Below are 18,801 nucleotides of genomic sequence, written 5' to 3'. Positions count from 1 at the left end.
ACCATCCCTTCTGGAAGCCATAAGAGGTCTGAGCTCTTCTTTGCAGATTTTTTTCCTTTTCTGTCTCAAGCTGGGGACTCTGCTACTGCTGGGGAACCAGCCCCATTTCCCCCCATAGTGCTGGGCTCCAATGGCAAACCAGAAGGGGAAAGAGATGGAAATAAAAGGGGGAAGACAGATGAGACTCTAAATAGCTAGCTCCTCTGTACCTGATTCCCTGGTCTTAGTACCAATCCTCTAAACCATGGAGGAGAGAAAGGTTAAGGTGAAGTGAACAGGGTGAGTACATATGTGTGAAAGGTTACTCCAGGGAGGTTATATGAACTCTCTTTAGGCTATGACGGAGGGGAATTCACTCTGCATGAGGGCTGGATTAGGTACACTCCTGATGAATTTATGATTTGCAAACCTGCCTCTGCAGGAGTGTGGCTACCTCTCCTTGGTTCTAATGTACTAACACACATTCTCCCAGCAGTTCTTTCTTGGGAAAGAAATGGGTATAGGACAGTTTGTGTGTGTGTGTGTGCACGTGTGTGGTGCAGGAGGGTTGCATGGAGAGGGAGGAAGGTGGATAGACAATCCCTGCATTCTCCCTTCCTCCCTTCCTTGCATTATACTTCCTTTTCTGGGTCTTCCCTACTTTCTTTACGTAGTATGGCCCCACAAGGCTCCTGACTCATAACCCATGGCCATCACCAGAGAGGCTTGGAAGAGAACCAGGATCTGTTCTTGACCAGCCAAGTTAGAATGAGCAGACTTCCACAGAAAAACCACGTTCTGCAGGTAGAAATGGAACATACGCTCATTTCATTATTATTAGCCATCCCACATGTAATTCACATAGACGATGTGTTAACTTTGGCTCCATGGAGTAGTAACGGTCATTGCTAGATCAGAGAATGAAATCAAAAGCCATCCACCAGGGTCTGCATCCTGGGTCCTTGTTCAGTTCCCTCATTTGCAAAAGGAAATAAAAATTAAATCTACTGCATATTTTTTACGCTAAGGATTGAAAGAGGTAATTGATGCATAGACCTCACACAGTGCTTGGCTCAGTATAAATGCCCACTTCTTGCTGGATGCCATCATCATTACTGTATGGGGCTGATAGCAAAAAGAATTTCCTAAAGACAAGTGATGATGACATGTTTTCAAGCTCATTTCCTGGGCACATACAAAATGCTTCTTTCACATAAAACAAATTGCTGTTCCTTCATCTCTTTAAACATTAGCACCTACTATATGCCAGGCACTGTTCTGGGCACAGAGATACACCTTCGAGTAGAACAGACACATGTCGCTGCACATGAGGAGCTTATGCTCAGTATAGCATGTGCTTTGTTGCCTCGGTGCCAGTGTATGTGGGGCCTGAATGCCTTCTTCACCTGGGAAACTCCTACTTGTGAAATAGCACATTGTTTTCAAAGACTTCTCTAACTTCTGTCACACAAGGCAGATATCTTCTTTTCCTATAAAGCAGTGTGCCTATTGCTATCATGAGTCATTATAATGGGCTGTCACTAAAAAGTTCAGCACTGGTCATTGACATCAGCTCATGAACCCACTGATGAGAGCAGAGTGCATATTATTCATCTGTGTGACCTTGGCATTGGCTGGGCCCCTGGCAGACCCTCAAATGTTTCTGGCAATACCGATTATAATTTATGTGCTTATGTGTTTATCTCTCTCCTCATGCTTCTCAAGGTCAAAGGACCATATCTTACTCCTCTTCGTAGCCCCTCTGCATGGCATTAAGGCATTTAATAAATATTTGCTAAATGAAATAACAAATTAACAAATGCATCTGTCTTCATAAGATGATAAAACTTAAAAAATATCAGAATGTCTGAGGAAGATCAGTCTGAATTAGAGAAGACTATAGAAAAATTTTCAAGGAGTTTGATTTTTACTCTCAAGTACATAGAGTTAACTTGATCCAAACTGAAAGCCAGTTGCCATTAATGAAGAAATAGAATTCATGTGTGATTAACAGGTCCATTTGCATATAAACAATTCGTTTTCTTTTTTTTTTTTTCCAGGACTTTTCTAGCAATATCAAAATCCAGTCAAGATATATTTCCTTTTGTTTTTATTTTAACATTTATCAATTTTTTTTTACATTTTTTAGACAATATTTGCTTCCCCCTCTTCTTCTTCTTTTTAAATGATTCAGCAAATATGTAATGGGTGCCAGTAATCTTAGGAGTCATTATTTACACCTCCCTATTTCTTATGTCTTATATTCAATCTATCAGTACCTCTGATTTTTTCTTCCCTTTAATTATTTTTCCACCTTTTTTTGTCACACAGTGCTTGGCTCAGTATAAACGCTCACATCTTGCTGGATGTGATCATCATCACTATCATCGCTTTACCACCACCTCTACTCAAGAATTCACAAATAGCTTACTAACTGGTCTCTTCTTTGATATCCGCTCCTGAAACCGTTCAGGCCATTTTCTTTTTTTACTTCTTTTTTTTTTTTTTTTAAATTCCCTCCACCAAACCACCTATACTCCTTTGGTTTTACAAGATCAATTCTCCCAATTTTGTTAAGCAAGCAGTTTCTCAGATGCACAGTTTAGCAACCTGGGAATGCATGCGCCAGGGCTGCCCTCCAGCATCATTTTTAGTAACATCACCTACAGTGCACCAGCTTGTCTGTGGTTTTTAAAAAATAGGCAGAGAAGAGTTTGCGAGTCACCAGGTTGACTGTTTCTCTGCCACAAGTTCTTTTTCCAAGGTCAGATCAAAATGCATTTCAGTTCTAAATGAATGGAAGTTAACCAAGTTTATAAAGTGGAAGTGAGTAGAGATGTGGGAGCTCTTCTTATGACTTTGATGACACTGTGTCACCTGGACCAGATAAGAAGCAAAGGGAGGCAGGGGCAGCTAGCCAGCTCATCACTCATATTTACCAACAGCCCATTATGTGCTGGAGCTGTTCTGAGTGCCAGTGATAAAGCAGGATATAAGGGAGTCACACTTCATATAAAGTTAAGATGCCCAGTCATACTTCCATGTGCATCTTTGATCCTTCTACCCACACTTCTGATCCTGTCCCAGGGTTGTAAACCACTCCCATAAATATTCCAAAGATCTCCAAATCCATGCCCTCGGCCATCTTGGAGCTAATGCACTTACTAGAGAGGGAGACAAACAATTCCCAAAACAAGTATGAGATCACTTCAGCTACTGATAAAGGCAATGAAGACACAGTAAGATTAATGGAAGAAATCAGTGGAGGTGGCTGGTGGTGGTGGTGGTAGGAGAGCTGCATTAGCCAGGGTGGGGAGGGAAGGTGAGTTCAGCAGAATGATGCATGAGAAGGCAGCAGGGGCAGATCTCAGGGAATGATGTTCCAAGTAGAACACCAAATACAATATTCCTGAGATAGGGAACAAGTTTGGCGAGTCTGAGGGCCAGAAAGAAGGCCTGAGGGTTTGAAGAGCTTTAACTACAGAACAAAGGAAGAAAAAGATGAGGTCAGGAGGGAAGGCAGACACTAGGTCTGGAGGTTCTTGCAGGGAGGCTGGATTTTATTCTGGTTGCAACAGAAGTCATGGGAGGACTTTAAACAGAAGAGAAAGAGTTGAGATCATTTTGACTGCTATAAGGGAGAGGGACTAAGGGGGCCAATTCAGGGAGGCCAGCTAGGAGGAGGCTGTCTCTCACTGATCAAGGCCGAGGTGGGAGAGTTGGGAAGAAGTCACTGCACGTAGGAGAGACTCCCATCTAGAGTGGACAGAGTTTTGCTGACAGATTGAGTGTGTAGGGTAAGAGGAATCTGGGGCAGGGAGGTGGTGACCTTGACCCCCACTGATCTTACCAAAGACTTTGAGGTGGATGGACGCGTCCTGCTCCCCGGCCTTGTTCTCGGCGATGCAGACATACTCAGCCTCGTCATTCTTATCCACCTTCCTGATGGTCAGCTCAGAACTATCATCGCTGAAGAAGTACTTCTCGTCTTCCTCATTTTCGATCTGTTCCCCATCCCTACAGGGTGCAGAAATGCAAAGTACAATGATTTTGACTGAAGAGTTAAGATGCTTTATTTTTGTTTATGTTGGTAACGTGCAGACTGAGTGCATGAGAAAGAATTGGAAGAAAGTAAAGATGCCAAGTTGTTTTTCCATGTGTACCTTTGATTACTCTACCCCACCTCTGGTTCTGTCCCAGGGCTATAAACTGCTTCCATAAAAATTCAAAGAGGTCCTCCAAGTCCATGTGCTCTGGTTGTGACCCCCCAAAACTGAAAATGAAGGACTCCAAGGCACAAGGCAAGAGAAGCTTATAGAAGAGTCCATTATGCCCTAGAGCTGATCTTCCCAAGCAGCCCATCCCTGCCACACGTGGCAGCCCCCAGCATGTTCCCTTCTCTGCTACTTGTGATAATAGGCACTGGCCAGTTTCTTACTTTGTCCAGCTCATGGTGGGCTCGGGGAAGCCTTCAGCATCGCAGACCAGGGTGACAGATTGGCCCAGGTTGGCGGTGGCATTCACTATGCTCTGCCTGGCTTGCACAGTGGGTGGCACTGAAGGAAAGAAGGACAGTCAGGGGGGCTATGAAGATCAGAAGAACCAGTGGCCTGGAGAAGAAGCACCCCCAGAGGGAACCCAGGTCAGAGGGTCCCAGCCTGGCATCAAGAGTCTGGGGGGCTGTGGTTAGTGTAAGGGCTCAAAATTCATGTGTGTGCTAAATAACTACTGTGAGCTGAATAAATAATTCACCCACAGACCTACATTCATGTTTTTCAACCATCTATAATAATATTGGTTTTCAGTGACACAGCTCTAGGAGCTATATTAATATTGAATATATTTTATTCATTTTAAAATGGCATTCAATATATAGCAGCCCTTTATCATCCTATATTTTATTAGTCAACAAATCCTAAACTTAAAAAACTACCAAAGTTGGCAGAACTTGAGATCAAAAGGGGTTTTTCATACTGGAAAATGTTCAAAATTTCTGCTCCTGGTGGTTACAGGGTTAATACCAATTTGACTCATCAAAGAGTGACATTTCTCTGGATTGTCCTCAATGTCCCTGGACACAAGCTGTTTTCACCAAAGGTATGAGAGGAGGAGACTATGGCAAAAAAATACATATCAAGAGCCAAAACAATTCAACCATGATTTATTTATTTTCTTAGTACTGACATTATAATTTCCTATAAACATCTTGTAAATGCCAGATCGATTCTGCGGGTGTGTTTATTTGACACTGCAAATTAAGATTAATAAACACATGAACCATGATTCTGACTATTCTGAGGCTGGAATTGATTATAATATTTTTGTTGAACATTGAACCAGGGGACTAACTTCACAATTACGGTAACATCAAGGACGATGAAGGATGAGTAAGAATTTACTATGAAGCACAGGGAAAGTGACTCAAGGCAATGGAGGACATTCAAGACTTGTACGATAAATCCCCATAGTCTAGGGAGACCCAATATGCAAGTGTATTTTAAAAAAAAAAGCCAGAGGCTACATGGTGTATGTGTATGTTTGTGTGTGCATGTGTGTGTGTGTACTTCATCTGAAGCAGGTGTCTAAGTCAGGACAAGATTTATTTTATAGACCAAAGAGGACAGTAGAGAAGGGCTATAGAGAGCCAACGTGGTAGCCGTGGAGAGAGTAGGAAGAACAGATTGCCTCACCGTTCACAATGACCTGAATGTCCTTGAAGTTGATCTCCCCCCGTGCCAGGATCCTGCCCTCACAGCGGTAAGTGCCCTCATCAGTTTTCTTGATGCCCCGGATCTGCAGGTAGTTGTTGGATAGCACTATGAATCGAACTAGGAGAGACAAGAGGCAGGTTCATCCACGATCAGTCTGAGAACTCTGCAGTGTGAAAGCAGGTAGCCAGGCCTTCTCTTTCCCTATGGGGTGGGGTTTTCAGCTGAAATAAGAAAATGTGTCCCTGGCTCTAACATATAGTCAACGGCAAAAATCTATTAGAACGTCATCTTTTGGGTGAGAAAGTGGTACCTAAATATGCAAGCTACAGACATCCATCATTCGGGATCTGGAAACCATATGTGCTTCTGGAATCTAATTTTGGGTCAGAATTCCTTAGGGGCTGGCAGAGGGGGACACTTAGGAGATTTGGGAGCCAGAGAATTCAGGTCTCACCATCTTTTTTCAGGATGACATCTCGGCCTTTGTGTTTCCAGATGATAGTTGGGGGCAGGGAGCTGACCACGTCACACACGATCACAGCGTCTTCCCCCTCCCTGAACTCCTGCGGGGTTGGTGCATTCTTGAACATGAGCTTCTCTGGAAAATAAGCAAGAGAAGAGTGAGGGAAACAGATGGGACTCCCATGAAGATTCCTTCTCACTGCAATATGCTACCTGGACTCGAGTCCTGGGCTACTCCTAATCTGTATATATCGTGATACAAGAGGGTTCCCACCCAGTTCTTGCACAAAGATGCCAGGGGCACAGGTATTGGGACAAGTCATCAATGTTTAGTAGTCAATGTCTAGTCACTGAGGGCTAATTTTTATGCAGAAAAATACCTATGGAGGGAAAGGAGTGTCTTTACCAAGGGTCCCTTCCCATGTGGAATGAAACACCATGTGCAGGTAGGATGAATTAGTACTTATTCTACAATGAATAGGAGGAGACATCAGTCCTTGCCTTTTTCACCCTGTCCGGTACCCTGCCTCAATTTTCCTACAGCAGAAAGGATTCTGAAGAACATCAGAAAAGAAAAGCCGGCTTCAAGGCAATAAAAAACAGTGGCGATCAATACTGTTCTAGTCGCTGTCACCCGCCATCACCCTGGCCGCTGCAAAAGATGCATAATCACAGCACCTCGGTGGCGGCAGGAGCTGCCTGTGCTGAGTGATCCAGAGGGTTTGGTCATTTTTCCCCCACTGGCCAAGCCTTCGGGCTTCAATACCCATGGGGGAGAGTGCACTAAGAAGGGAAAACCTGAACTGTACAAATCCCCATCAGGGAAGAGATGGGGGAATCCATAAGCGCCCTCTGATAACTGTATCATCTGGAGAATGGGGGTGAGAGGGAGGTAGCTGTGGCCAGCATGGGCTGGGGTTTTGAGTTCTGAGCGGTCAAGGATCATTTAAGAACATATACATAGCTTCACTCTGAAACGACTTTGGCAGAAGAAAAGGGGAGAAGGGAATTTGGAAGTGCTCAACCACTCGCTCTACTGCCACCCCTCTCTGTCTGCTGTCCAGGTGCCTGCCTGACCAAAGGAGAGGGCAGGGGATAAGGAGAAGGAAGAGGTCTTACGGAAGATCTTCACATTGACCGTGGCCTCCGACTCACTGCCGTCCTCGCCGGTAACCACACACTTGTAAATGCCCGCGTCGTCAATTTTGGCGTTGTAGATGGTGAGTGTAGAAGAGGAGTCGTCATTCCATACCACTGAGATCCGCTGCTGGTTTGGGGTGAGCTTTTCTCCATTGGGGGAGAACCAGGAGATGTCTTTATCTTTGGCATCGCCTGCCACTGAAGAGGAAGAGATCATTTTCAAACCACTGAAGTTGAAAAGAGAGAGTCCTCTCTAGAGTGATGGTGGGGGGCTCAGAACTACTGAGCAAGAGATCACTGAGCCTCGTGATCAGGGATAGATGACCTATTATGTTAGAAAGTTATGCAGCTGGTCTCTAGCTTCTGTGTTCAGGTGTTAGGTACAAAATATCACTTAGAGTGTTTAAAAAGAACACAAAAGAAAACTCAATCAAAAAAATGGGCAAAAGATCTAAGCAGATACTTCTCCAAAGAAGACAGTGATGGAGATGACCTCTAGGTGCATGAAAAAGTGTTCATCACTTATTTTTTTTTTAAAGATTTATTTATTTCTTTATACAAGAATGGGATGACAGGCCAGATTCGCGGGAGGGTGAGAGGATTCACCAGAGATAGAGTGGGGAACAGAACAGGCAGACTGATGAAATACACTGCTGAGGGGAGCAGTGGGCGTGACAGGAGGGGTCTGCCACACCCTGTGGGACCCTCGCCCGCTGGCCAGGATCGAATCGGTGCTGCAGAGGCTGTGGACAGCTTCACAGCGCTGCGCTCAACCGCCTGTGCCACCAGGGGAGGCCCTCATCACTTATTATTAAGGAAATGTGAATCAGAACCACAATGAGACATCAATTTACCCCCGTGAGAACAGCCCATATCAAAAAGAGTGGAAACAAAAAATGTAGGTGAGGATGTGGACAAAAAGGAATCCTTGTGTATGGTTGGTGGGAATGTAATTTGGTACAATCTCTATGGAAAATGGTATGGAAATACCTTAAAAAGCTGAAAATGGAAATACTAGATTGATCCAACAATCCCATTGCTAGGTATTTCTCCAAAGAATATGAAAACTTCATTATGAGAAGATTCATTCCACTCCTTGCTGTGTTCATAGCAGCGTTATGCACTACAGCCAAGACATGGAACCAACCTAAATGCCCATCGACAGGCAACTGGATAAAGAACTTGTGGAATATGTACTCCATGGAATACTACTCAGCTACTAAAAAAGATGAAATAGAGCCTGGGGCACAAAATGAATGGATCTTGAGATGACTATGCTAAGTGAAAAAAATCAGAAAGTGGAAGACAGATACTGATGGTTTAACTTATTTTTGGAATATAAATGACCAAAGAATATATTATTTAGGCAAAATACAGCAAAAACAATTCTTAGACTCTGTGAAAAATATACTGGTTTTTAGAGGAAACAGTGGGGGAGGAAGTAGGCAGAGGGAAAAGGGACAGGTCATTAGCATGAAAGTATTGGTGGAGGGTGGATGAAGCATGTGCACATAAGCAGGGGTGAAAATACCCCCCAAAGTTATATAGACATGCAAATGACTGACGAATTAATAAAAAATAGAATAAAAAGAGCTTGACAACCACTTGTGTTAGTAGGTCTCATAGTGGTCCTATCTTAAGTGAAGAACAAGAGGGGGTATTTGCTGAGGACCTACAGTTTGCCAACACTTAAGCTGGGAGTTTGCAGCCTCACAGAACAGGAGACTAAGGGAGTTAGCATACGTAGGATCTGAACATAAAGGCCTAGTTGATTAACTGCTTTTGAGGGCTTTGATGCCAGTCTCCCGAGTAGAAGAAGACACCCCAGCCATTTTTATTCTAACATCTGCCTGCACAAACCAATATGTCATTCCAGCACCCCTGCCTCAGACAGAAAATTCATCTGCTTAAGTGTGGCAAAGTAGGTGGCCAGTCATCCCCTCCTTATCTGGCACCTAGGAGGGGCAGGTGCCAGGTGCTGCTGCTAGCTGTCCAGACTCTGTGCTGAAATTGGGTAAAGGGCTGGATCCAGCGGACATGGCTTCGTCCTGCCTCTCTGCATGGTGCCCTTCCCCGGCCGGCGCCACCCAGCCCTACACAGATGCTTAGTATGGAAATGAAGCAGTCTTTCTTTCAGAGACCATCATGTTTTCAATAAATATCGCTATTTGCAAGATGTGCTGTGGGCTCCACGGCTGCATCTCCAGATCATTTAAATTGCGGTAATGAAGGCAAAGCTGGAGTGAACACATCCGGAGGCCACAGCCACCTCATCCAAAGCAAATCACGAGAGCTTTTAAAGGCCCCTCCCTGCCAAAAGCTGCTCGCGAAATGTCACAGCTTACACCTAGCTCAGCTCTTTCCTGGTTCTTCCCTGTTCCAAATCCCCCGCGTGTTACAGACAGAGAATCCAAGGCCTAATTGGAAGGCTTTTCCTCCACAGGACAGTTTTTGATAATTATCTGGGCTGTGGGAAGGGACCATCATTTCTAAACAAACCAAGGACACTGAGTCTGATGAATCCCAGCATTTGGGTGGGGGCCACGGGAGGGGATATTGGTTTTCACAACAGATCTAGAAAACCCAGGATCTGTGTCCTCACAACAAAAGCGATCATTTTCTTTCAGGCAAGGTTTAGACCTTCTTGGATTTCCCAGCTTTGGGGGATTCTAAGAAATAATCCTTACAGTGACCCACTGAAGCGTGCTTGCTGAACTCGCTCTGTGCTCCCCTGCTCTTTGCAGGCGCTGAGGGGACCAGGCCCTGTTCTGGGAGTCGTGCTGCATCTCCTAGGAAAATCCCTAACCACCTGGAAGACCCCACAAGGCATTACCCTGGGTAGGGACAGCTTTTAGGACAGGAGGGCGGAGGGTCTGTAAGCTTCCGTGGCTTTCAGGTCAACACCAAGGATTCTCAGCAGAGTGTGAGCCAGGTGCACACAGCCACTGCGTCTGCTCTGCCTGATGGTTTCAGGCCAATTTCCTGCCATGCGGTGGGGCATCGGGTACTTGCCTTGACACAAGAAGAATTTGGACTCTCCCACGCTGATTTCTCCTTGGCTGGGAACAATATCCACCTGCAGAGAAACTGAAAAACAAAACAGAAGTTTAAACACACATTTGGGCTACCGAGAAGGAAAAAACCCAGGGCTCTCACACCAAAATGGGGTCTCCAGGCTTATTTTAAGCAATAGTGAGGGGAGGAGGCTGTCGCCACCAGAGGTCCCTCATACTGATTGCAGGTGTGGACACAGTCTAGATCATTCTCTGTGGAACTGCTGCCTCCAATTAGCTTGTGCAAGGCCAGAGATCTTGGGTGACCTCTGTCTGAAATGCTTCCAACCCCTTGAGAAGGCTGTGGTATGCTCCAAATAGCCCCACTTCTGGGATTCACAGCAACAGCTGCACCGACTGGTTATGTCTGGCCATCAACTTCAGTGTCCCCATGCTGGGGTCCTGGGAGGGCTGCCCCTCCAGGACTCAAGGGGGTCTCCTGCCTGTTCGCCACAAGTGCTCAGAAACCATGGAGGAGTCCACACAAAGCCCCGATCTGATCTGGAGCAGAGGATGCTTCCACACACAAAGCAGCTCACTCAGGCCACAGGACCAATGAGCTTCTTTCCTTAAGAGAAACAGCCTCAAACACCATCACCCGGATCAGTCAGCCCCACCTCTGAGGCGGTGTGGGCTGTGCCCTGGGGAATTCCCTGCACTCCTTGGCAATGTGCACAGAATTTTTACTAGAATCTCCATATGCTCTAGCACTCCACTCCACCCATAAGACGAAATACCTCGCACCGGTCCTCAGGTGCCTGGACTCATGCAGTTCCTCATTTACCTGCCAGGAGCAGATAAGCAACCGATCCTGATGAAAATACAGTAATAAGCGAGGGGAAAAATGGTTTTATTCATTTGGATTCCACTCCCTTCTGCCTCTCCTCCTCATAGGTAGAGCACATCTGAAGGCCGAGGCTAATGGACATTTGGGTCAAAGCATGTAGCTTCCTAACACCGACACGAAGCAGGGGCCCAGACAAAAGAGTCGGGTAACAGAGACTCAGGGAGCCCTTCCTCAGAACAGCCATTTTCTCTTCACAGTAGATGGAGGGAGAGCGCGTTGCCATGGTGACTGACTTGCAGGCAGAGCTGCTGCAGGTCTCAGTGAAGGACCACAGTTGTGCTCAGCAGAACTGAGGGATCAAAGGGCTGCTGGGGGCCGGGAAGGGGGAGGTGGGGGCAAGCGAGCTCCTGGGGTGCAGCCTCCCAGCCATCGACCCATAGACAAAGCAGCAGACCAGGGAAGAACCCAGCCGAGGCTGCAGAGAGAGACTGGAATGAAAAGGGAAGGAGAGAGGATGGGGTGAGGAGTCAGGCACAGGACAGAGGCAGGAGAGGACACTGAACTCTGCACTATGAGAATAAGAGGCAGAGCTCAGAGATGCCCAAATGCAGGTCTGAAAGCAAAGTGATAGTAATGGTGGCCTCTGCCTCACTGGGTCTGCTGCTGGTTGTTCATTTGGGGCTCAGGATGGAATTCTTCCTGAGGGCAATGCAAGGCCTTCTCCTATATTTCCTGTTTCACTGGCCGAAAGCACGCAGAGCTGTGATAGAAGACAGTGGTGCCCTGGACAGGCCCCGGCATCCTGGACACAAATGTGACCAACTGTAGCTGCTTTCCTGTCACTCTCCTCCAGGTGGCACCGAGTTTGGGTACCACTCAGTCCTGACCTCAGGGTGCAGGAGGGGCCTCAGTCATCACCTGTCCTACCTCCTGGAGTGACTTTCCTGTGGTCACTTCTAGTTCAGGTCAGAGCCCAGGCCACCAGGCTCCCAGTAAATGTCCTTTCCATGATGCAAGGCTGCTGCCTCTGTGACTGAGAGATAAAACGTTTCCATTTGGTTTGGGAAATAACCTGGTGAGCCTGAGGACCACTTCTGGGAAGCAGCATCCCTCACAGAACAGCCTTGATACACCATGGTCTCTGGGGAGCAGGGCCTCACAGGGAGGGCTGCAGGCCGGTGCCCTCTGTTGTCCAGCCAGCCGGAACTATATGACTGCGGGTCACCTGCCACGGAACCACGCTGAGGCTGTGTGCGCCGTCGGTCACCCTAGCCACGGCCCTTCCACGAGGGGACTGTGCTTTCTTTAGAGAATTAGAGGCACATTTCTCCCTGGAAAGTTCCCTGACCATATGCTGAGCATTAGCAGCCCATTGGACATATGGATTCTGTTACCACCACAGAGCCCTGATGGCTTTGAGAAGGCTATTCTTACCCCAAGTGAAAGAACAGCCTTCACTTTTTCAGTTTTTTTCAAACACAACATGATTCTCAAGGGACAGGAGAGCCCGGCATGGCTGAAGAGTCTTTGTACCCAAATGTGGCCAGAATATCTCTCTGGGCCATGGAGAGAAAATGCAAAATGAGAAATTCAAAGGAGTTTCCAGCCTCACCAGACCCCACACGCACACTCATCATCACAGAGGTTTTTCAAGGAAGAGATATTCATTCCGACTCCTGACCTTTAGCACACACAGAAAAGATCGAGATTCTCCCTCAAAAGGCCAGAGTCAAAGCTGGGCCAGAGGAGACCCCAGACTCTGGAAATCAATGCTTGGATGAGCTCCACCTCAGCACAATGGCTGATTATTCTGCGCACACAAAACCTTGACTTACTAGCTTAAATAATGGCTAAGTGGAAATCTGCTCCAGACTCCTACACTCCACTCCTTGCTGCTCCTTCCTTTCTTACTCTGTCAGTACTTTTGTCATTTCCAAAAAAATTTCTGCCTCAGCTTTCTCCAGTTGTAGACACCCGAGAATTCCTAACCAGGCATCACTCAGACCTTTAGATAAACTGATGGAAACATTCTTCCCAGAGAAGGAGCTCATCTCCTGCTCTGCACAAATACTTTCTGCACAAAAACCGTGTTATCATCCTTCACGTCAGATGCATCCAGAGACTCAGGCTTATGAAAGCAGGCATTTGGCCTTGGGTGGGGGGACCTGTTCAGGGCTAACACCCTCTCCAACCGGTGTTCTCAATGTCCTCCAGGGAGAACTCACCCTCCACGGCTTGCTGCATCTAATTCACACCTTTTGGTTTGCAAAGCCACATGGCGCAGCAGACCTCTCCTGTCTCGCCCGCTGCTCCCCTCAGCAGTGTATTTCAGTCAGTCTGCCTGTTCTGCTCCCCACTCTGTCTCTGGTGAATCCTCTCACCCACCACACCTTTGGCCTATACCCCAGTTCTTGTATGCATAAATAAATCTTTTAAAAAATAAAATTACATATTATTTTAATCACACGGAGTCCTAGAAAGAATATATAAGTTCATACATTATGATACTTTTTAAATTAAACTTTATTTTCTTACATTGTTGTTCATTTTTGCATGACATCTGATTTCTCCCCTCAGGTCATCATAGTCCCCATAAATCTCCCACCACCACATCACCTGTGAATCATCACCACAGTTCCTTGTACTCTTCCCTTCCCTGCAAAACACACTTCTTATTTCACCTCATGCTCACAACAGTTCTGAGAGAGAAGAAGGCCAACATAATTGTCTTCATTCTCCTCAAGAGGAAATTAAAGCTCAGACAAATGAAATATCAATCCCAGGGTAACTCAGCCTATGTGTGGTTAAGTCAGGATTCAAGGTCATCTAATTCTGAAGAGCCAACTCTTCTGCCTGCGCACCACGACTACTACTGGCCTCTTGTTGGCCTTCCAATAAGCTCATTCTCACCTATTAGCTGCCATTCGCTCTTTCCAAATTAGGGACTGGAAAGAGCAGAGTATGCAAAAATCAAGTTGCTGTTGTCATTTCTACCCTGGCTGACTGTGCCTGTCCTCTTTGCTCACCAGACGGTCACAGTATTTTAGCCCCTTTTTTACAGGTGGGAAAATGGAGGCTCAGAGCCATAAGTAATGGCCTTGGTGGGGGTCAAGATTCAAACTCAGGTTGAATGGCCACCTGAGGTCAAGTAATTTATCCCATGCTATTCTATCCCTTGGGGATTCTGTTGAGAGGGAATGATCTCCCCCACTCCTCATCTCATTTAAAAAGTAAAATAACTCTGTGGGAGATTTATATGTTTTAAATGTGTTTTCTGTTTAAATGTCTTAAAAAAATCAGTGCTATGTTTAGAAAAATATACCAACTTATTCAGCAAACAGCTTCAGGTGTAGATAAGAAGTTTTGTAACTCTCAAATCCCAGGCAGAAGCAAGCTATAAAGTTTTAGTTGCTAAAGAAAAGGGAATTAAATTTTCAGTTCATAAGATGCTAAGGCACTTATCAGAAGTGGTGGGAATCTTACTAAGGCAAAGCAACTGAGACAAATTATTCTGATTTCAAAAGGAGCTCACAGATTTCACTTGAGTCAGCAACTTCTCCAGCAGTTTAATTTTACTGGTGTTCTTTTCAAATTCTAATGTGCTTGAGGAGGTAGGGGTTGAGAAAAGAAAAGTGAGCCCAGGTCTCCCCCATGGCTAATTGAAAATACTTTCATGTTAAGAGGTTATGAAGACATTGCTGCCAAGGAAGACAAGTTACAGGCACGAGAGGGCTGTCACCCATGTGAGATGATGTCCTGGCGACCAATTTAAGAGATGGCAATCAACTCCTGAGATTAATTTGAAAAGAGACTAAGCATGAGATGAAGGAATTTTCTAGAACCTACTTAATAGCCACTAAAGATTTTTGAAAAAGGCATCAGATTGTTGCTATACATTGATTTTGCTAGCTATTGTTCTAGAAACAAGCCTTCAATTTCACTTGAATGGAGCATTTACCACTTCAATGGAGACTTGTTTTTGAAATTATAAACAAATGCTAGAGTCTCTTTCCTTTGACATGTACCTGTGGGAAATCCAGGTGTCTGAACCAAAAGAATGATAATGGAGGCACCTGTCTCCACTTGCCTGCAACAGTTTGGGGTCAAAGGACTCAGGGGAAAATAATGGGCATCTTTCAGGCCAAACATACACACTCAGTAATGGTAAAACTGATGCTATTGTGGCAATACTACAGAATGGTCTGGGCCACGCTGCTGAATGCGAACCCGAGCTTCATCACTCATGTGCTGTGCCATCTTGGACAAGTCAATATTAACCTCTGTCTTCCCAATATGGGAGAAAAACAAACCCTTCTTCTCCTAGGAGGCAGCTAGACAGATTAAAATAAAGATTACTTACATGAATTAATATACATAAAGCACTTAGAAGAGTGTCTGACACCCACTAAACATGTTACACTTGTGTATTATTCTTCTCAGTAAGCCTTTATTAGCACCACTTCCCAGAGAAATTGTTTCTGTGATTGTTTCTGAGGCCAGCAACGTTTCCCTTTTTATTTGAAACTAAAATAACCTTCCTGAATGATTCAGTTGGTGAGCAGGTAGCCCAATTCCACTCTCTAGAATGATTTATTTTACTTGCCAGTCAGAACTTTATAGGCATAAAATATGACTAAATTCAATCAAAGTCAAAAATCAATTATGTGGGCACTCTAGACAAGTCACTTCACCTTGGTTTTCTTGTCTGTAAAATGAGGATGATAATAAAACTGAATTTGTGTGGTGTCATGAGGAAATAGTCAGGAGAGAGTTGTGGTTAAGAATGTAAGATCTGGAGTCAGAGAGGCCTGAGTTCAAATTCCAGCTTTAATGCTTAGTCACTCAAGGCCCTAGCTGAATCTCATGGCCCGTTCCACGTCTGTAAGGGACATAGTAGTCCTGTGACCTTACGGGGATGCAGAGGTGATGCAGAAGGTCATGTATGTAAAGCACCAAACCCAAGGTCAGGCTGTGCTGTTTGGTGGTGTTTAAAGGACTACACGTATATAACACTACTTTGACCTTAACCAAACAGACATACCCCAAACAGACAACATTTCCAATAGTGTAATAAGAATGAGCTAGCAGGAACCTCTTGTAGATGATTCAATCTGTCCAAAAATCTATTGAGGGGGATAGTGTGCATGTTTATATTTATATGTATGTATGGGTCCCTCCAGGGAGAGCTGATAAGTAAGTGTGTGTGTGTGTGTGTGTGTGTGTGTGTGTGAATACAATTTGTCAGATAGCTATTACTGCAGGAAGCAGCCAGACATAAGCAAATTTATTTCACTTACGGAGAGAAAAATAAATGAACAATTAGAAGTGACAAAGACATCTCACCCATGTTTGACATGTGAGTCCTACAGTTCTGGTTGGAGCTACTACTGATAGCAGCTGGGTAGAAGAAGAAAATGGAGTAGCTGTTATTTTCAAATATTAATGCAATAGTTAGGTGTCACTTTAAAGGAACTATAAAATACATGTTCTGACAGGTTTGGGTTTTAGGTTCTATACAATGGCAGGCCATAATCTAATTGCCATTAGATGCATCCTCATTGCTTAACTCTGGCTCAGAGTAGCAAATGAAATCATCTAGAAGTAATATTTAGTGTCACTTAGGGCTTAGTCACACTTAGGTCTGCCAGTCCTTTGGGGATGTACACACACACACACACACACACAGAATTATCTAATTCCCATCTAAACCTAAACACTCATAAGTCATTTAGCTAGGGTTCTAAGTCAACGGAGATGAGCTTATAACCAAGCCTTTGGGAGACCCTGTGAAGTCCCCTCAGTACGCTGGACCCTGGCTCTTCCTAGTATGTCAGCCAGCATAGAGAGTGAAGGGAAACACTCAAGGAAGGGGTGGTCCTTCGGTGTTGGGAACACCAGCATGCAGCAGATATGCGGAAGCAAGACTCAAGACTGGAGGAGCAAGGAGGGTGACTCAGTGATAGTGCCTTCAATTTTTATACCACCAGGATGGAGAAATTGGAGTTTCCTATAAAAAGACAAGTCGTACAGACTAGTGGCAGACAGATATTTCTAAGCCAAATTCACTTGAAAGAGAGGCTGGATTCTCACATTCATCTACCAGGTAGGCTTTCAAAGTCTATCATTTCAATAAAACCACCAAAACTGGGTTTGACATTTCATATACAAAAACAATGCAGTAAGTAGTCTTTTCATTTTCTCAAATCCCAGGATGCTTCCAGAGCAAGGAGGGGAGGTATGGAGAAAGTGAGTACAACTTCAGAAGGCTTCAGCATTACACATGATGTATTATAATTGATATTATAATGCTATAGTGGGGAAGAAAAAAGTATTGAGCACCATTCACCACTGAGGTTAATATGTTATCCCATTACCCAGAATGGTGTATCCCATGGAATTCTGGTAGCCAAACAACAGAAAGAAACATGCCAAAAGCAAAGGGCTCATTTCTTAGCATAATAAATTATATGAGCTGCTGGAAATCAGGAATAATTGGCTACTGGCTTTGTTCCATGAGACTGGTTTCAAATCAGCACACTGAGCCAAGCCAGACAACGTTCATCCTCAGCTCTCTTGGCCTCTTGTGATCCCTGGGTCAAATTAGCATTTTATTAGGTCTAATCAGAGGGTTTGATTTTATAGAAAGGAGTCAGTGGTTTGAAACCATCCTTGATACCCCAATAAGCCACCTAGAAACTAAAATACTTGACTAATGTCATATCACACAGCAGCCTGTGCTTTGGATTACAGGGTAGAAAATCTACCTGTTGGTTAAATCTTCTTGAAGTAACAGAATCATGCTGTTTCCCAGGGCCTTACTCCCACAACCAACCCCCACTGCCAGGAAACTACAGAGCTCTTATCAGATGTACCCCAGAACATCTTTAAATGGGTTTTCAGAAGCAGTGACCCAAAAGGATACTAAGCAAGGACATGACCTCAACAAGTCCTGTGCTACATCCACTGATCAAACCCAGGAGAGAAGGCAGCCTGACCGGAGGAAAGGAGATTGTTATAATAAAGTCTTATAAAAGAAGAAGAGATATTGACAAAATTACTGTGAAACCATCAACAAAACAAATCAACCTAATAAATGGGAGCAAATATTTATAAATCATATATTTGGGAAGGGGTTAGTATTAAAAAATCCATAAAGAATTCATATAGGGCCTCCCCGGTGGCGCAGCGGTTGAGCGCTGGGTTGCGAAGCTGCCCACAGACTCTGCAGCGCCGGTTCGATCCCTGGCTGCTCCCCGGCCACTGGATGAGGATCCCACATGGCGCGCAGACCTCTCCTGCCGCCTGCTGCTCCCCTCAGCAGTGTACTTCAGTCCTTCTGCTTGCTCTGCTCCCCGCCCTGGCTCTGGTGAATTCTCTCACTTCTGACTGTACCCAGTGCTTGTATAAATAAATAAATAATTAAAAAAAAAAAAAAAGAATTCATATAAATCAATAGGAGATAAAAACCCAAACAATCTAACTAAAAACAGGCAGAAGATCAGAACAGACATTTATTCAAAGAAGACAGACATAAGGCTGGAAATCAGGAAAGACAGGAAAAAATGCTCAACATCATTGTTAATGATCAGGGAAATGCAAATCAAAACCACACTGAGATCTGGCCTATTTCAAAAAAAAAAAAAAAAAAAACCAAGGAATAACAAGTGTG

General features: G+C 44.8%; 1 protein-coding gene across 2 annotated transcripts in view; it reads right to left on the bottom strand.

The window, feature by feature from the left end:
- The window catches only part of NCAM1 (neural cell adhesion molecule 1), a 295,766-nt gene that overhangs the window by 55,046 nt on the left and 221,919 nt on the right, over positions 1 to 18,801 (bottom strand). For both annotated transcript variants that reach the window (XM_054693102.1, XM_054693103.1), the window contains exons 2-7: positions 10,305 to 10,379; positions 7,272 to 7,490; positions 6,145 to 6,288; positions 5,670 to 5,807; positions 4,418 to 4,535; positions 3,830 to 3,996 (exon numbers count right to left, since the gene is read on the bottom strand). In XM_054693102.1, coding sequence (XP_054549077.1) covers positions 3,830 to 3,996; positions 4,418 to 4,535; positions 5,670 to 5,807; positions 6,145 to 6,288; positions 7,272 to 7,490; positions 10,305 to 10,379 — 861 coding nt within the window. The remainder of the gene's footprint in view (positions 1 to 3,829; positions 3,997 to 4,417; positions 4,536 to 5,669; positions 5,808 to 6,144; positions 6,289 to 7,271; positions 7,491 to 10,304; positions 10,380 to 18,801) is intronic.

The sequence above is a fragment of the Talpa occidentalis genome, unplaced genomic scaffold (genome assembly GCF_014898055.3).
Source record: "Talpa occidentalis isolate TD23 unplaced genomic scaffold, MPIMG_talOcc4v2.1 talOcc4.12, whole genome shotgun sequence".
In the NCBI taxonomy this organism is placed as follows: Eukaryota; Metazoa; Chordata; class Mammalia; order Eulipotyphla; family Talpidae; genus Talpa; species Talpa occidentalis.
This window is presented reverse-complemented; position numbering and strand designations above follow the sequence as displayed.